Source organism: Spea bombifrons, chromosome 2, assembly GCF_027358695.1.
Source record: "Spea bombifrons isolate aSpeBom1 chromosome 2, aSpeBom1.2.pri, whole genome shotgun sequence".
NCBI classification, from domain to species: Eukaryota; Metazoa; Chordata; class Amphibia; order Anura; family Pelobatidae; genus Spea; species Spea bombifrons.
In genome coordinates this window covers 128,027,605-128,044,782 of record NC_071088.1, presented here as the reverse complement: position 1 = coordinate 128,044,782, position 17,178 = coordinate 128,027,605, and the positions used below count along the sequence as shown (strand labels likewise).

At 42.4% G+C, this 17,178-nt stretch overlaps 1 protein-coding gene across 1 annotated transcript in view; it reads right to left on the bottom strand.

Moving 5' to 3' along the window:
• RDX (radixin) overlaps positions 1-14,080 on the bottom strand; it is a 44,772-nt gene extending 30,692 nt beyond the window's left edge. Inside the window, exons 1-2 of the mRNA XM_053456453.1 lie at positions 13,982-14,080; positions 3,626-3,682 (exon numbers count right to left, since the gene is read on the bottom strand). Coding sequence (XP_053312428.1) covers positions 3,626-3,637 — 12 coding nt within the window. The 5' untranslated portion in view covers positions 3,638-3,682; positions 13,982-14,080. The remainder of the gene's footprint in view (positions 1-3,625; positions 3,683-13,981) is intronic.
• Positions 14,081-17,178: the final 3,098 nt, after the last annotated feature.

Genomic DNA, 17,178 nt, shown 5'->3' with positions numbered 1-17,178 from the left:
GTGACAATACGTCTGGCGGTGTCACCCTGACCGATTTGTCATCGCTGGAACAGAAACCAAGTGAAAAGCATTTGTGTAAACATATTACATGAGCGTATTAGAATACTAAATAGGAACTTGTAACAAAGCTTCCAAAAAAACAAAAAGGGAATACATTTCTCTGAAAACCAAGAATACTGATAATGCTCGATCACAATGTTATCTGGATGCTAAAATGAAGCAGATGGAGCCATAAGTAAAAGGTATAAAAGGGACACCTGCTTTCACGAAGAAACACCGGAACCAAAAAGGGATCCAACCTGACAAAGCATACAGTTACCATTACTTCCACAAAACGGGTCAATGCTTGTTCTATGGTTTATGTCAATTTGATAAACGTTTAAAATAATCCGGTCGAGTTATTTTGAATTAATCAGAACTTTACTATATGAAATAATTAATGAGTTTGATTTACGTGGCTTAACATGAGTAACGGCATAATGTGAATTGTGAAGAGTAAAGGGATTCTGGGAATAACGTACTTTAAATAGCAGACGCTTTACGATTACTGATCCCTGCGCCGTATCGGTGCGAGCCGGCTCTGCATAGAATGACTAAAAATAAAGGTGCCTGCGGTTACAATGATGCTGCTCTGAATGACTGAAGCAGTAATCTATAAAATGTGTCTAGCCAAAGAAGGAATGAAAACATACCGTATGCACAGGTCATGGCTGCCTTTCAGGGACACGGGGAATAGGACGCACATAGCAAAAGGTTTCTGTGTGTGCTTAACACAGGCCAGCACAGAACACACTGCCACAAAAGCCAACGATAGTAGCGCTGTGCTATACTTTAACGTAATGAGTGATCATCATGACAAATGAGACGCGATAGGGTGCACATAAAGCAAAAGAACAACGTTCAATAATCGGAAGCTTAGCTCAGAACACCTAAAATGTAACAGCAGCAGAAGTTACCAGGGCCGGTATTTTGCATTATGGAGAGCGCAAGATTTGTATGTATGTATGTATGTATGTATGTCTACATACATGTGTACAGGGCTCGACAAATCCCAGGCGCCAGGTCGCCATGGCGACAGAGAATTTTGTCCTGGCGCCTAGGTTTTGTCAGCCTCTTACATCCAGAAAAAATTGTGGATGTAAGAGGCTGAGTCACCACACGGGGGCGCTGCTTCTTCTGTCTGCCCAGGAGTATGGGCAGACAGCACAGCCACTCCGAGCCCGCCCCCGAGCCTGAGATCACTCCCACGGAGTGATCCTGTAGGCTGAAAACGCGGTTGCTGGAAAACTAGCAATCGTGTTTTCAGCTGCCACAGGCAGCTTCAGGAAAGGGGGTTCAGTGTTGATTGGGTCCCCACACAAGTGTGGGGACCTAACACAACATCCCCCTGCTGCCTGATCGCTCCATGAGAGCGACAGGGCAGCTTTAACCCCTTCAATGCCGCGATCGCGGCATTTAGGGGTTAATTCCCGTTTTTCAGGGGGCTCTGCTGCTGGTGGTCTGCCTGGAAGCCCAGGCAAACCAGCAACAGCAAAAACGAGCCCCCAAAAGCCCTTTGATGATTCCTGTTGGCATGGAAGCCTACAGCAGTCATCAGAGACTCCTCCTGCAATGGCTGGTCTATAGACCAGCAATTGTGTCCCAGCTGCCAGAGGCAGCTTCAGGGCCGGGGGGAGAGGTTCTTTGGTCTCCCCATGAGTGTGGAGACCAGCCCCAACACCCCCCTGCTGCCTGATCGCTCCATGAGAGCGACAGTGCAGCGTTAACCCCTTCAGTGCCACAATTGTGTATGACACATTCGTGGCATTGCAGGGGTTAACATTTGGGGACTAAATATCAGTCAATGCTGTGCTCCAATGGAACATCAGCATCAAAAGAGTTAAAAAAAAAAAATTAATTAAAAAAAAAAAAAACAGCACTGACCTGAAAGTCCAGGGTGCTTCCAGGTCAAATGCTGTGAGTTTAGTAAGTGGGCTGATGATGATCAGATCACTCTTGACCAACTGTTAGTTTAAAAAAATCCTGGCTCCTAACTTTTTTACCTGGCGCCTAGATTCACAACAAATTTGTCAAGCACTGCATGTGTATATGTATAAAACTACTAAAAAAGATTTGAGAAAAACACACGCACTCTTTAGTAACTAGGTTAAGGGCATCCGTGGACAGTAAAGACGCCCCATCATACACACATTGGGATTTATTGATCCCATTTAGTCCAAGGTGTCTAATAAATTCCCAAGCTATACCACCATCAAGGGCAGCAATCCGGAAACGCATTACTTTCAAAGTAAACAATACAGTCAGACTGGACACGGAGGGCAAATGGGTACAACTCTCAGGCCTTAAAAGATATGCTCCTTTGGGGTTAGTACATCTACAAACTCTCTCTCGCTCAAAAGATCAGTATTATCGCGGCAGATTTGTTACATTATTTTAACAGGATTACCGAGATAAGGCGTACGACAGATGTGCCGCAGGGCGGGACCAGAAGAACGAATAGCTGTATTACATTAAAGTGATTGGATTACTAAAGTGACAGATGGGCCGTCGCATTCAGTGGATGGCAAACTACAGGAACGGCAAGTCAGGTACGGAATTTTACATTCAGCACATCATTTACAGCCCGATTACAAAGGTCAGGATGAAAAGCACAGGTGTGATGTTTTTCGGTCACCAGATTACAGTAATTTAAGAGCAGATCACATTAAGATAAGGTGAATCAGGTATGTGACAGATACTATGTCCCAACATAAAGGGGGGATATACTGTATATTCACTAATCCAGAAGTCTCCAAAATAATTGAAGGTCTGACCTCAACGAGTTTTCACTGCGAGATGGACTGAGCCGATCAGATTGATTTTAAATGTATAGTAGTTGTGAATAACTAGGGTTACACTACCGTTGAAAGGTTTGGGGGTCAGTTAGCAGAGATGGCTCAGTTGGTAAACACCCTGGCTGTAGAGTCTTTTCTGGCAGTCACAGGGTTAAATACGGCAAAGTCAACTCATCCCTTCATCCTTCCGAGGTCGATAAAAGAATCAATTGGGTAATAACATCTATTATACCCATTTGGTTAATTCCGAGAGCGCACACTAAGAAAGCGCTTCGAGTCCCACTGGCAGAAAAGCGCTTTATCAATACTAGTTCTTCATGGAAAACAAGGAAATATCTAGCGGTAACATGATTACAAAAGGGTTTCCGAACGATCCATTAGCCTTTTAAACTTAAACTTGGATTAGGGAACACAACGCGCCATTGGAACACAGGAGTGCCGATGACTGATAAAGGGCCTCTGTACATCTATGAAGATATTGCTACAATAGTCATTTGCGACATTAACACCGTCAGCGCTGGATTTCTGATCAAGTTCATGTTACTCTAATGGACAAAATTTAGTTTCTTTCAAAAACAAGTAAGTTTGTGTATCTTGTGTATCTACCTGTACTGTACATGCCGGAAAATCATTTGCAACTTTCAACACTCTCACATTTCAAAACAGGTAAGGAAAAGCAGATTTAAAAAAAGAAAAAAAAAAAAAAAGTTTCCAGAACTTCCAGAATATCGGCGTGTTTTTAAATAATATCCTACATTTGTTTACAAGATGTTGCTACTCATTTAACTCACCGGTTTCGGCATCTTGTTGGTTGCTCGTGTCCTGCCTCTGGGATAGACTGTCCTCTCCTTAGAGGGAGAAAAAAAAAAAGGGGGGGGTATTATAATCACTCAAAATAAACGGATACTGGAAAGCCTTATGTATGACGTGTAATGCTGACAACGCCACATATAACACACATCTTCACAACAAAATCAGTGCAAAATTCTAGCTGTTAACAGCTTCCATGACGCCTGCTTGGCCTTTGACTGGAGAACCGCTAGGGAGGATGATTAATGAACAATATAGTCATTTGCTGGCTAATCATATACTATTATATGTAATTACCTGCGGTAGAAGCTGCAGCTACAGAACTGCACCACCCCTGTGACCTAATGATCCTCACAACTGGTTGGCTGCAGCAGTAAAGGCCTCCTACTGAGACCTATGGGAGCCCCAAAAGAAGCCAGCGCTAGGTCAGGTGTACGGATGTGCGTTCAGCCAAACACATCTCCTGCACAGTAAATACCTGGGGATGGGGCAAATCTTCACTGGGGATTCTACAGAATCCCAACTCCAATTTGTAAGTTGGACAGCACAGAAATGTAAAGAGGCCTCATCCCAATCTTCTGCATTAAAGCGCGTACAACAGCTGGAGAGTCCCTGTAACATTTAATATTTTCACACCGCACTGGGTAAACAGATGGACTTTCCCAGCAGTGGAAAACCTTGGTAGGATTAATCGTGACAATGTTTAGGCCCAGAACGGAACTGTACTGAAACGAAGTTTACTGACCTAGGCAAGGGTCAAAGGTTTCCACATAGTTTACTTCTCTTCTCTGACCGGTTTCTCTCAAGCTACCCATCAGGCATTACACCGCGCGGCGACATGAGCTCTCCTAAGGACTTTACTGACATTTACACAGAGAAATGCAAATAAACATTACATCCTAAATTTATTCATGTTCTGATGTGCTGTATGCCTATAAATAATGGCTGATAAGGTCATATAGTTTATTAAAAATAAATTACAAAAATACCCAGCAGTCTCATGGGGAGGGGGTGTATTGACTGGCAAGGGTTAGTGAAATAAATGACCTGATTATTTTGTCAAACAAAAAAAAACGTACACAATGTGTGGACGAACGACTTATTCCCCAGTATAATGAATATCTATGATTTATATAAAAATATACAGTAAATTAGTAACCAATATCCTCAGTTCCATAGCCAATGTTTGGGAGAAAACTAGTAGATTTTATGTCTCTTTGCTAAAGTGAGGTCACGTGAAGGCACGCTGTGGGAAATAAGCACAGGGAGGTATGCTATGCTTTTTAGTTTAATCTCTTTTAAAGTTTTATTAATATTTTTAAAAAATGACTTAACCCTGTTTTGATATTGTGTTCCTAAATAAATGCAACTGAAATTTCATGACTTTCTCTGCCACAAGACTAAAAGAAGATTTGCAGGTCCGCCAAGGTCTGTTCACACACACACACACACACACAAACACCCACATATAGGGGTTTATTCACTAAAGGGAGCGTTGCCAGGAGAGTTTATTTCAACATCCTTAAAGGTCAACACTAGTACATTTCTCCAGCAAAAAGGAGCCTCAACAACGTATAATTGAATGTGTAAAGAATTAATTTCACCCCTTGAAAATACGTCACGGAAATACATCCTGTTGGCGACGACTAACGTGCCTGGCACATCATCAGGTTAAACAGGTTTAGAAAGAGGCCAAATAATGGTGCTGTAAATGTCTCGCTGTAGAAGCTTTCAGCAACAGCGAAAACTCCAGCAGGGGCCACGTCTGATTGGAGTGTCAAGGTGCGCCATGTTAAATATGGTGTTCAGTGTCTGCTTTAAAAAGAGATTGTTGAGGACTGCCCAAGTTCAAAACGTTGTTGCTAAAATGGCTGGATTACTAAGCATTCCACGGCACTGAAGACCCATTCTGGAGAGCGGTCACAAGCACCATAGCGAGAGATTTTGCCTCTAGCAAGATGGTGGCCGGCATTAAAAAAATTAATCATCTGACCCTCCAAAGAACTCTGAGCTAAAGGTATACGCTAAATATTTATTCTCTTCCGGTAAGCGGAAGGAGACATCACAATGCCTTAGTTATGACCCTACCATATGTGATGAAATAACGCGTGTGACAGAATGAGCTGTCATACAGGGCCCCAAGGTACTCAGAGATGGCTCCAGACTGGATGTCGAACAAATAGCACAGGTAGGAACTCCACTGTGTAACTAATCCCATCAATAGGATTGCTGCCAGGGGAATTAAAGGTTGGGTTGTATACATGTCTCCGTTAATTTATGTTAATGAAGTTCTGTGGATATATGAGTGTTTTACAACAATAAACTGTTCATTCTTGCTGTACTCAATTCAAGGTAGTTGTGTCTACTTATTGGGTACACATAGCAGCGTTCCAAGGTGCGCTGGAAGTCATCTCAGGGACAACAGGAGGATACTGGGTGATCTCTGGGAGTTACTACAGCTCTCTTGGTGAACCCATTACAACGTATATGCCTTATCACATAGTAACATAGTAATTTAGGTAGGGGAAAATAACTACCCCATCAAGGTCAACCTTCTACTTATCATTCCTGCTTTTAATCCAAAAGGCAATCCTTTGATAAAGAAGCTCTAAAATATTAATGTTTATTCTATTTATAGCCCTCTATGATAGTAAAATGAATGCATAGAAAGTGTTAAAATACCTTGGGGTGTCTAGTTTTCAAAATTATACGATTTGATGGGGTAAATTGAATCGGCCGGCTTCAACAATGTCTCAACTGACATAAGGGGACAGGATGACCAGATAAAAAACCAAAAAAAAAGCTCTGTGCTTAAGGGGTTAAACTACAGGCCTATCTGAGCTCTCACTGCAGCAAAAGTTCACTGGAGTTGGACCTTCACGATGTATAAAAGGAGTCATTATCACAAGTCTCCAATCCATAATGCACCCAGAAACCAGGTGCTTCAATCTTTTAACTGACCCACGTTTGTAACCCATGTTTTCTGTTACAACAAATTCACTTTCTCCCCTTAAACCTACAAAGACAAGAATCTGTATCCGTCATCACAGCCACAAAGATGAAAGGGAAGCGATATACTCGATACTATTCCATCAGCACATACACGTTCTTCCCTTCCCAGACTAACGGGTAGCGCTCATACAGAAATTTCCTTCTAACATAGTTTAGGTAAAATGTAATGTTGTAAGTTGTTAACATGAGCGTGCTCCACAGTATACACGCGAGAACTGCTATAAGATTGAGGCACATGCGTGTTATTCAGAGATGGGCGGTCTCTCTGAGTACTAGCTACCAAGTACTACAACCCTCATCATGCTTTCTCAGAATAATGGATGCTTCCCAACTTTCCGCCAGACCTCACAGCATCGGGACAAAGCAGGGAGCTGGTGTTTTGAACTGGGGGAAGGATTAAAAAAATCGCCTATGCAACAGTTATCGCTAAAAGTAAGATTTTTAGGCAGGTGAAAACACACTGAAGCAACGACAAGCACAGAACCACCAGTTTCCTCCAAAACGGTGAGTGGGTTGTGGTGTCGCAAGCAGTTTATGTGACAGCTTTTACCCCTCACAAGCTCACTGGTTTATCAATGCATTATGCAGGGCTACTCCAGCTCCTCTCCATGGTCCAGAGAGCTTGGCCCTTAATGCACAGCAAATTCACCAGCAACCTGTGCTTAAGTGAATATGCAAAAAAAAGATCATTAATTTAACAGGGAAGGATTATTCCAGGAGAATGTAAGACTTCAAAAAAGTTAGACGAACTTGGTCGTATAGTTAAAGTGGGAAGGTTGGATGTTCTGAGTGGGGCCCTCACAACCTTTTGCTTCTATAAGTCCAAATGTTTATACGATGCCCCACTTGTTACGCCTCTTTAATGCTGCAGAAAAAGATGGTGCAATATAAATCAAATAATAAATGGCAAGTTATAAAACTTGACTCCGGTGAACTATCTGCAATTACGCTAGCCAGCTCAGCTATTCTTGCTGAAGAAACCGGAGGTGACCCTTCACAACGCATACTGGAGCCAGCCAATTGAAACGCCAACTCTCCTGCACATTTCTGATTGAGTTCATAAATCCCTGTTCCCATCACCTATGTTATAAGCACCATCGCTACTGCCCACCTCGCAGTCCTGTTTGTGTTTCGATAACCCCGTGCCTGTATGCTAAGTTTAAATATAAGAGATTAGATTACAATATCAAAGAAGATTCCATTTGGTCAGGACAATATCATCAACTGGATGTTATAATAAAGTGCTTTTTCTAGAAATAACGTTGAGGAAACTACGTTTAGTTGTTAATGTTAAAGAGAATTACAAGAAATATATAAATCCACTTTGTAAACATTTTAGAAATGCATCCAATAATCGACAATCTGTGCTAAAGCTTTAAGATATCCTAAAACAAACAAACAGTAGTATCACTAGATATGCGGGCATTATTTTAGAAAAATGCACGGTATGCATCATCCAAGACTCCTAAACACATTTGTCACAAAGTGACTTTTCAACCGGTTCATTGTAGGGACACATCTCAAAAAGAATGTCATTGCTTGTTGGAATGTAAGCAATTCTATAACAGAATACTTGGTTAACATTTGCTCTGGGCTTGTATCAGAAACCATCAAATGGTGGTCCCGGAGAATGACTGTCCAGCCGATATCTATACGAGGGAGTAAGCAAATAAATGTATTGTATCTGTCCCCTCAGCTGGTCTGCATCAGGACACGCTGGACTTCAGCCAACGAATGCGCTTCCTGGAGCAAGAAACAGATGTTTAGAGATGCTGAGGACAGGATATGGAGGAGCTGTTATGATTGGGTTGTATGGGTACACAAGCAGCCTAATGAAAACTTATTGTTATTTATTGTTTTATACAGCACGATTTCATTCTGCAATGCTGTACAATGGCTATACGAAACAATTAGCGCATAACCATTTGAGTCAAAGAAACAAGAGGTAAGGAGGGCCATCCTCAAATCAACTTACAATGTAGAAGTTGGAACAGAACTAAAATGTTGCTTCTATGAAAACAGGCTAATGAAGGCTATTCAAAAACATGATCAGTCCTTAAGACTTATTTACAGCTCTCTCTGTAAAAACAAAACATGCTTACATTTAAACCTTCATACCATGAGAAAAAGCCAGGGACTAAGGAAAGTATTCAGAGTTTGGGCCAAATGGTTCTTCTCGCCCATCACTTTCTATGTTTCTAAAATGGGTACAATGAAAGGAGCATACACAACACACCTGGATATACAGTGCACATACACCGATCAGTCATAACATTATGGCCACCTGCCTAATATTGTGTAGGTCCCCCTTTTGCCAGCAAAACAGCCCTGACCCGTCGAGGCATGGACTCCACTAGACCTCTGAAGCTGTGCTGTGGTATCCGGCACCAAGACGTTAGCAGCAGATCCTTTAAGTTGCGAGGTGGGACCTTCACGGATGGGACTTGTTTGTCTAGCACATCCCACAGATGCTCAATCGGATTGAGATCTGGGAAATTTGGAGGCCAAGTCAACATCTCAAACTCGTGTTTCTATTCCTAAATTATTTTGGCTGTGTGGCAGGACACATTACCCTGCTGAAAGTGACCCATGCCATTAGAGAATACCGTGTCTATGATAGGGTGTACATGGCCTGCAACAATGCCTTGGTAGGTGGTACGTGTAAAAGGAACATCCACAGGGATGGCAGGAGCCACGGTTTCCCAGCAGAACATTGCCCAAAGCATCACACTGCCTCCGCCAGTTTGCCCTCTTCCCATAGTGCATTCTGGTGCCATGTGTTCCCCACGTAAGTGACGCGCCCGGCCATCCATGTGACGTAAGGGAAAGCTCAATTCATCAGACCAGGCCACCTTCTTCCATTGCTCCATGTTCTAACACCTTTCTATCAGAACCTGCATTAACTTTTTCAGCAATTTGAGCTACAGTCACTCGTCTGTTGGGTTTGACCACACAGGCCGGCCTTCAACCCCATGTGCATCAATGACCCTGTCGCCGGTCCACCGCTTTTCCTTCCTTGGACCACTTTTGATAGGTACTGACCACTGCAGACCCAGAACATCCCACAAGAGCTGTCGTTTTGGAGATGCTCTGACCCAGTCGTAAATTATCATTGTCTGCATTTGCCTCTTTCCCCACCCCCCCCCTTCTCCCATATAGGTTAAACAATGTATATTAAAATTAAAAGTACAAATATGCATTCTTCACTGTATGGGAAAGAAGATTGTTTCCTCTTGTTTCTTTACCTAATGTATCTGTCCCTATAGGATTCATCACTCCACACACATTTCCACTGCTCCATAGTCTAGTGGTCATGAAGCTTCTGAAGCGTACTGTTTGTGCGGCTGTTGCTTCCAGAGGCAGTTTGTAGCATCACTCACCATATAGTTCCAGAGGACCGAAGACTTATATGCTGTGTGCTTTACCACTCAGCTGCCCTGCTACCTATTCATCTTCACAATAACAACATTTACATTAAACTAGGGCAGATCTAGCAGGGCGGAAACTGTATAAACCGACTTGTAACATCCCATGACCACATATAAGGTCACCGAGCCCTTCAGTGTGACCCGTTCTACCACCATCGATATCAAGGCAATGAGCAACACCGAAAAAGAGAAGGAAAAAAAAAACAGGGCACCATGTGATTGTCACCAGAGTGACCAAAAGCGCCATATTGAAAGGCAGTGCACCTTTTAAATACGGCACTGCCCTTCTCTACACAAGTGCTTCGGAAGCGATCACTTGTAGTGTTCAAAAAAATTCATTTTTTATTAATCCATTTGGTCATTGCATTTTTTATTAAATAAATAAAATAAGTTTTGGGGAGCGCATTCCAGTTTTTCAACAGCTTGTCCTCGCGGATACATGTCCTATTTGGGACATCTTTGATGCAGGCCAACTCAATTTTACCCACCTACCAAACCATATCTTTTTGAAAATGACACACCCCATGGGGTGGCATTTTAATACAAAAATCACACCCATGAATAGCCATGAAGCGTACAAAAATGTAAAACAGTCCGGTCCTTAAGGGGTTAATAATAACATTGTTTTATATAGCACTATCACATTCTGCAGAATTGTACAATGGCTAACCAAGGCATAACATAACCAACTGAGTTAAAGGGACACTCCAGCCATCATATGCACATTAGTCCATAGTATAGCTGTGTGGTTCCTTTACATTTTCATGTTGCAGATGAATGGGAGGCTTCTGCCCATATCACCCCATACGCATTTGCACCCCAGCTAAATGCTGCGCAGGGGTCTGTTCAAACTTTTCTGAATAAAGAAGCCTTTTTGCTGCTTGTTCTTTATAAAGTCCATTTGATGAACAGGTCATCAGAGTGTGGCTGGTATTACCCCTATAAGTATTTGTATAATATTAACCAGTGGCTCACAAGAAATGGTCTACAACACATTGGGGCTTTTTACACCACTGAAAGTCTGGCTATATTTACCTTCAGGGGTAATTGACTGCATATACCTGCCTGCCATCGGCATATAATAATTCCTAACTATCCTTAGGCCAGGCTGTGAGAAATCCTGAGCACATGCGCATGAACAATGACGGGTTACGGCTCCGCGAATGCGTTGCACGCAATACACTCGAGGATGGCACTCCTAGCGCTTCTGTTGCTGCGGGAACACAGTTCACATTGGAAGACCAAAACATTTGGGGTAAGAACATTATTTTTTCTACACACTGTAGAAAACATACTGTACATTGTGAATTTAACAACCATGGCTGCGTATTGTTGGAACATCAAGCTCACCATTTCACAATTCACACAGTACATTCGCATAATAAATGCGCCTTCCAGTCAAGGAGGTACTTTTACCTTGCTGCCATGATACTATTAATTCAACAGAATAACAAAATAACACTTTCCTATGATGCAATGTGTCATCCAATCACCTGCTACAGGGCATACAAATAGGTTGCCTCATACACAACGTATAGAGTTGGTGAATACGTTCCATTGTATTCACCAAGCGGGCCTATGCCAACAGCGGGCCTATGCCAACAGCGGGCCTATGCCAACAGCGGGCCTCGCCTTGTTACCAGACTCCTCCTTACACAACCTCAAGCAGTCTCTGAAACTGGTAGGGGATTGTGAGAATTGTAGTTCAAAAACAGGTGCGGGTGTTGTTGGCAGTCGAGACCCTGACTAGTTCAGTAAAATACAGAGGTTACGTTTTGACACATTACAGAATATAAACACTAACCTCTTTTTTGTTGATGTTGCCATTTCCTTGCATTTGGGCAGATTACTCGCCGCCAGCTATCTCTAGAGTAGGAGTTCCAGGAGGTCCAACGAAACCCACCACACAATGATCTCAAGTGCTTCCCCTTTCAGTAATTTGCTGCTTTACGAAGTCAGAGTGAATAAGGGAGTTTGTATTTGTACAAACTCATGAGTGCAAATACTTATGAACCAGACATAAAGATGCAGAGGCCATAGCAACCCGGATTTCACAGGAACATGTGTCAGCATCAGACCTATGCCTATCCCATGTAGGCTTAAAAAGCTTGACTGTATTAACCTCTACCACTTCTGCTGGAAGTCTATTCCGTGCATCCACTATTATCTCAGTAATGCAATACTTCCTGATACCACGTTTAAACTTTTGGCCCTCCAACTTAAGACCATGTCCTCTGGTCGTTATAGTTTTTCTTTAGCGCTTCACGCTTGTCATAAAACAGACGTATATTCCCATCAGGAATACCAAGAGCACATTGTAAACAGAGCTTCCTATTCAAATCCGAAGAAAGCAAACATGTTTACACCTCCAGCATCACAAGTAGTCATAGGATACAGTCGCTGTACAGTGGGTAGACAGGGCTACAGAATATGATGGTGCTATATAAAACCATACAAAAATAGTCATGTATCAGCTTGTCTATGGTACCCTTTGGGTGCATGGACTGTAAGAAAGGCTGCAGAAATTGTTGGCGCTATATAGAGGATAATACGTTTGAGATCTTCTCGGACATAAATTGCCAGAAACTATCCCTCGGTATCACATATTGAAAAACAGCGAAACATAACTCCTATTACATGCCTGATATATCGCTATAAATATAAATATTGACTCAAGCCCAGACTTACAGCACTTTTTAAACCGGTGGAAATTAACCATTTCAGGACACACTAGTAGCATCCAAGCCATAAAACGTAGGTTTCTACCTACAGTACATATATGTAATCTAATCTATGACATTAATATTCAAAATTACTCTTATACATGAAATTAACAAATTATTTGAAAAACATATAACGTTGTAAAGAGGTGCTGTGCTATCTATGGCACATTAACCCTTACCGAGTTGTCTTAGATATTAGATTAGAAGCAGATTGCATGGTGTTATCACAATAGCGGAAAGAACATAATAGCTACTGTACAGCGCCGTGGAATACGATGGTGCTACATAAAACAATAATTATAATAACCAATAGCATTACATTTTATGAAATCAATGTGTTGAGACTTTCTGGTAGAGAAGGAGGTCCTGTGTCTGAGAGGTTACAATCTATTGGGGGGGGGCAATAAATAACGGATCTGCACACCAAAAAGAAAAACAAAACAAAAAACACCACAACAACAAAAGCTTATGTAGCGGAGGCGCGTCCGGTCAGGATCAGCAATAGGAAGAAGGCGAGCGTCCACGCTTCAATAAATGAAGATAAAAATATCCAGGTGATAACATATGCTGACGTTTTGACCCCAGTGACTTATTCATCAGCTTAAACAAAAATAACAGGCCTATCAGGAGGCGACGGACGGGAATACAGCGGGGTGTCTGGCGTTTTAGACTTCAGATCACCCCCTGGGGTCTTTATGCAAACAGACCGGGAGCGCAAACTGCCAACTCTGCCCTGCCTTCTACTCCACCGATAAAGCACCCACCGTGAGACTGCACCTAACCCCCCCTAACCCACCGTGAGACTGCACCTACCCCCCCCCAACTCACCGTGAGACTGCACCTAACCCCCCCTAACCCACCGTGAGACTGCACTTAAAAGTTTACACTGCCCCCAGTGCAAGTGGGTAGGCCAGGGCTCTAAACTCAGAAACCCCCAAAACACAGCGTGATGCACTGACAAGGACAGATATATATACATACATACATACATAATATAAATATCCCGTTAGGTATTAGCAACAAGTAGGCCAAGTTGAAGGGTTAAAGCCGGTCTCCCTGCCCCGCGCTCATTAATAATGTTATATAAGGGGAAAAGCTAAACTTCCACATTCCCGAGGCCCGGCAAGCACCCCACCCTACCCCGGGGCCCAGCTTTTTCTTACTCCGTAATTACCTGCCAGAGGCCTGGGAGTTCTGCTCACCCTGTCCTCCTCCCGGCAGTGGGCTCCGTTACTCGGGCAGCTCTGTAGGATGTGTCGGCAGCGAGGGCTGGGGCCGCGCAGTCTCCCTGGGGAGGAAGGAGAGGGGAGGGGAGTCGGCTGTGCGCCCGCTACAGTAGGATGGATGGAGAGAGGGAGGGGATGACAGGGCGCCTGACAGCAGCTTCACACAATATGGCCGCCCCGCTCCTCATGCCCTCAGCCCGGGGAAGGGGAGGGAAGGCAGCTTGCAGGGGGCACGAAGAAAATGGAGACACTCTGGGCCGCTTTAACAGCAGCCCCCGAGTGCGAAGCGACTTGTGCGCTCCTAAAATTCAGTTTGGGTTCAGAATAAACTTCCCTCAGTTTTAATAACTTGGAGTGTAACAGAAAGCCAGTACTGCCAAAATAATAGAAGTTATTATAAACTGTCTGGCTTTTACCTGTCAAACATTATTTTTTATTATTTCCATCGATTTTTAATAGTGGCAAGGTATATATTTTATCTTTAATATATTTATATTTATATATATATATATATATGTATATTCTTGTCATTAATTCTTAATATGCGGTTACGGTAACCGTGGGGACACGCACATAAAACACACTGTCATCGGTTAACCCCTATTTACAAAATGCCCCCTGGGCCACGGGAAACACTCATTGTCGGGTACCGATTACTTCCTCACATGGGTTTTAATATCTCTATACCTTCAATAAATGAAACAATCGTTTAAAGACTGCATTTCGCGTTTACTCACGTTGTCTTTTTCTTATATTAAAATTAGTTGGATGATCTGAAACATCTAAATGTGACAAATAAGCAAAAATAGACGAATTTGGGAAGGGGGCAAATATATGTTTTTTTACAGCACGGCGGTTTGTTTGCTCTGAATTCATTATTGAGGATCTCCAGCGACAATGCCTGAGCTGGCCCTGCATAATGCATAATTTAATGGCTGAAGAGACTTTGAGGAAATTTTACTGATTTAACTATGCCTTACACAGAGCCAGCCATGCTCTGTACCGGGGTTGGACATTTATAATGTATAGGAGACGAATAAGACGATATAAGATGAACATAATAAATAGATAAACGCATTAATAGGTAATATGAAATTAATAAAAGTGAGGTAAATAAAAAATAGGAACAGGTTGAAATGGTCAATGTGCACCTGATATCCAGAATATTTGCTGTACTATATTTAAGAGATCACCTAAAGCTGGTTAAACTCACAATCGAGTATATATGGGAAGTCACCCTATGAGCCTGACTCAAATAAAGACTACGCTTAACGTCCACGTCTAGTATGATGGATCAACCAAAGGGACTATACCTTCTCATACACACCTATTATGCTTATGGGACGTTTGTTCCATAATCCTGTTGCCTTCCGTAACTCTTAACGCTTTTCTTATTGTAGATATTCAATTCCTAGCTACCTGTTTAGTAGAAATCAGAAAAATAGACTAAATTTCCACTCTGAGAATGGAAGATCTTCTGGTTTGAAGGAACGTTATTCCTGGTGTAGGAGGAAGAGGCAAAACAAGAACACCGGGAATCAGCTGGAATACTGCGTTCCACAGAGGAGTCATTGTAATGGGAGACTCTGTACCGTTGGCTCAATAAAAGTCATGACCTTGGACTGCATCCGAACCCCTTGGTCATAATGTAATTATTACCCTGCTTAGCGTCATCTAGATTATTTTTGTTAAAAGCACCAGTAGGAATGTAATATGTAAGCACTGTAGAAAAACATTACATTTTTCTTAACATTTCAGTTCTTTGTGATAATCTCACTCTGTATTTGTTTTCGATGCTCTGCATCCAGAATTAAAATATATTGTTTTAATAAAGCATTACTTGATACTTGCAAAGATTTATACATCTGTGTAAATGTGTAGTTCCCAAGCAATCCTCCCAGCCAAAGACTTGAAAGGAAAGCAGTGCTTTTGTGCTATCTGTAGCACTGGAGTGCATGTAAAATGTATTATAGAGGGCCGTGTGCCCACGTCTCCTCAAATTCTTTGCTCCCTTTGCATCCGTCTCTTGGCTTTTTTCCTATTTCTGTCATTGTTGTAGTCAGTGCTTTTTCTTGGCAATTCCTCTTCATTGTTTTGATTCAGCTGATGTGTTCAATTGCAGGGCTTTTTCCTTCTTTTTGTTAACTTCACCACATCCGGCGTTAACATTGCTTCTTGAAGTACAAGCAATGCGGTCCGAACCGAACGGCTGAACAGAGGGTTAGTGTGGGCTTTATATTACAGCAGCATTAAAACAACAGTTTTGTAACTCTAATTTACTACGGCTGCCCAGTAATGGTGGGCAAGCCAGTCAGTTTCACTGTATGAGTTGAGTTTATGGCCAGGGCTTGGCTTTTCAAGCTGTGAGAAAGGAATGTCTTTGCTCAATGACTCTGTTGAGATAAAGCACCTGTATTACCCCTCTGTACTTTACAATCTCATTACAGGAACAGACATGGAGGACAGCATTGAGGATGATGGGCACCTAATATGCTGTGTAAAAGGATGCTTCATGGTTTGGCAAGGAACCACCTGGTGTTGAGGAGGGAGCAGGTTTCATCATGTTAAGGACTACTCTATTATGGACAGCCTAAATGAAAAGGACTAGCCCCACTCCTCTCCTGGCCCACTCACCCCACCCACAACACTACCCATTTCCCTGGGCATGTTTCTTACGTGTCAAACCCAATTCTATGCTCTTCGTCTGGAAATAGCATTCTAATCTGCTATTACTGATGGTATTCCCAGACAAAGACCATACAATATGATATTTGCCGTACCACTGGCAATCCATGTAATGTACATAGATTACCATGTGCTGCGTTGAAGTACTTACTGTAGTATGCAAATATTTTGTAATGATATAACATCTGATACTGTAAACAATGTTTATGTAAAATGAAATAAATAAAAACAAAATAATGAATGTCTAGGCGAGCATCTTTATGGACATTCATGCAGAGGGAAAGTGACTGAGCCAGTTGGGCTACAGTATGTATTAAACACCTTATCTGAGCTGTTCCAGGCCAATACAGGTTTACCCAGTCACAAGTGTGACATATGGATTCCATAAGGGTCTGACCTGATTCATACATCTAGGGGAGGATGTGTTGCAGTGTGTATGAGCAAAGGACATGAAAGAAGA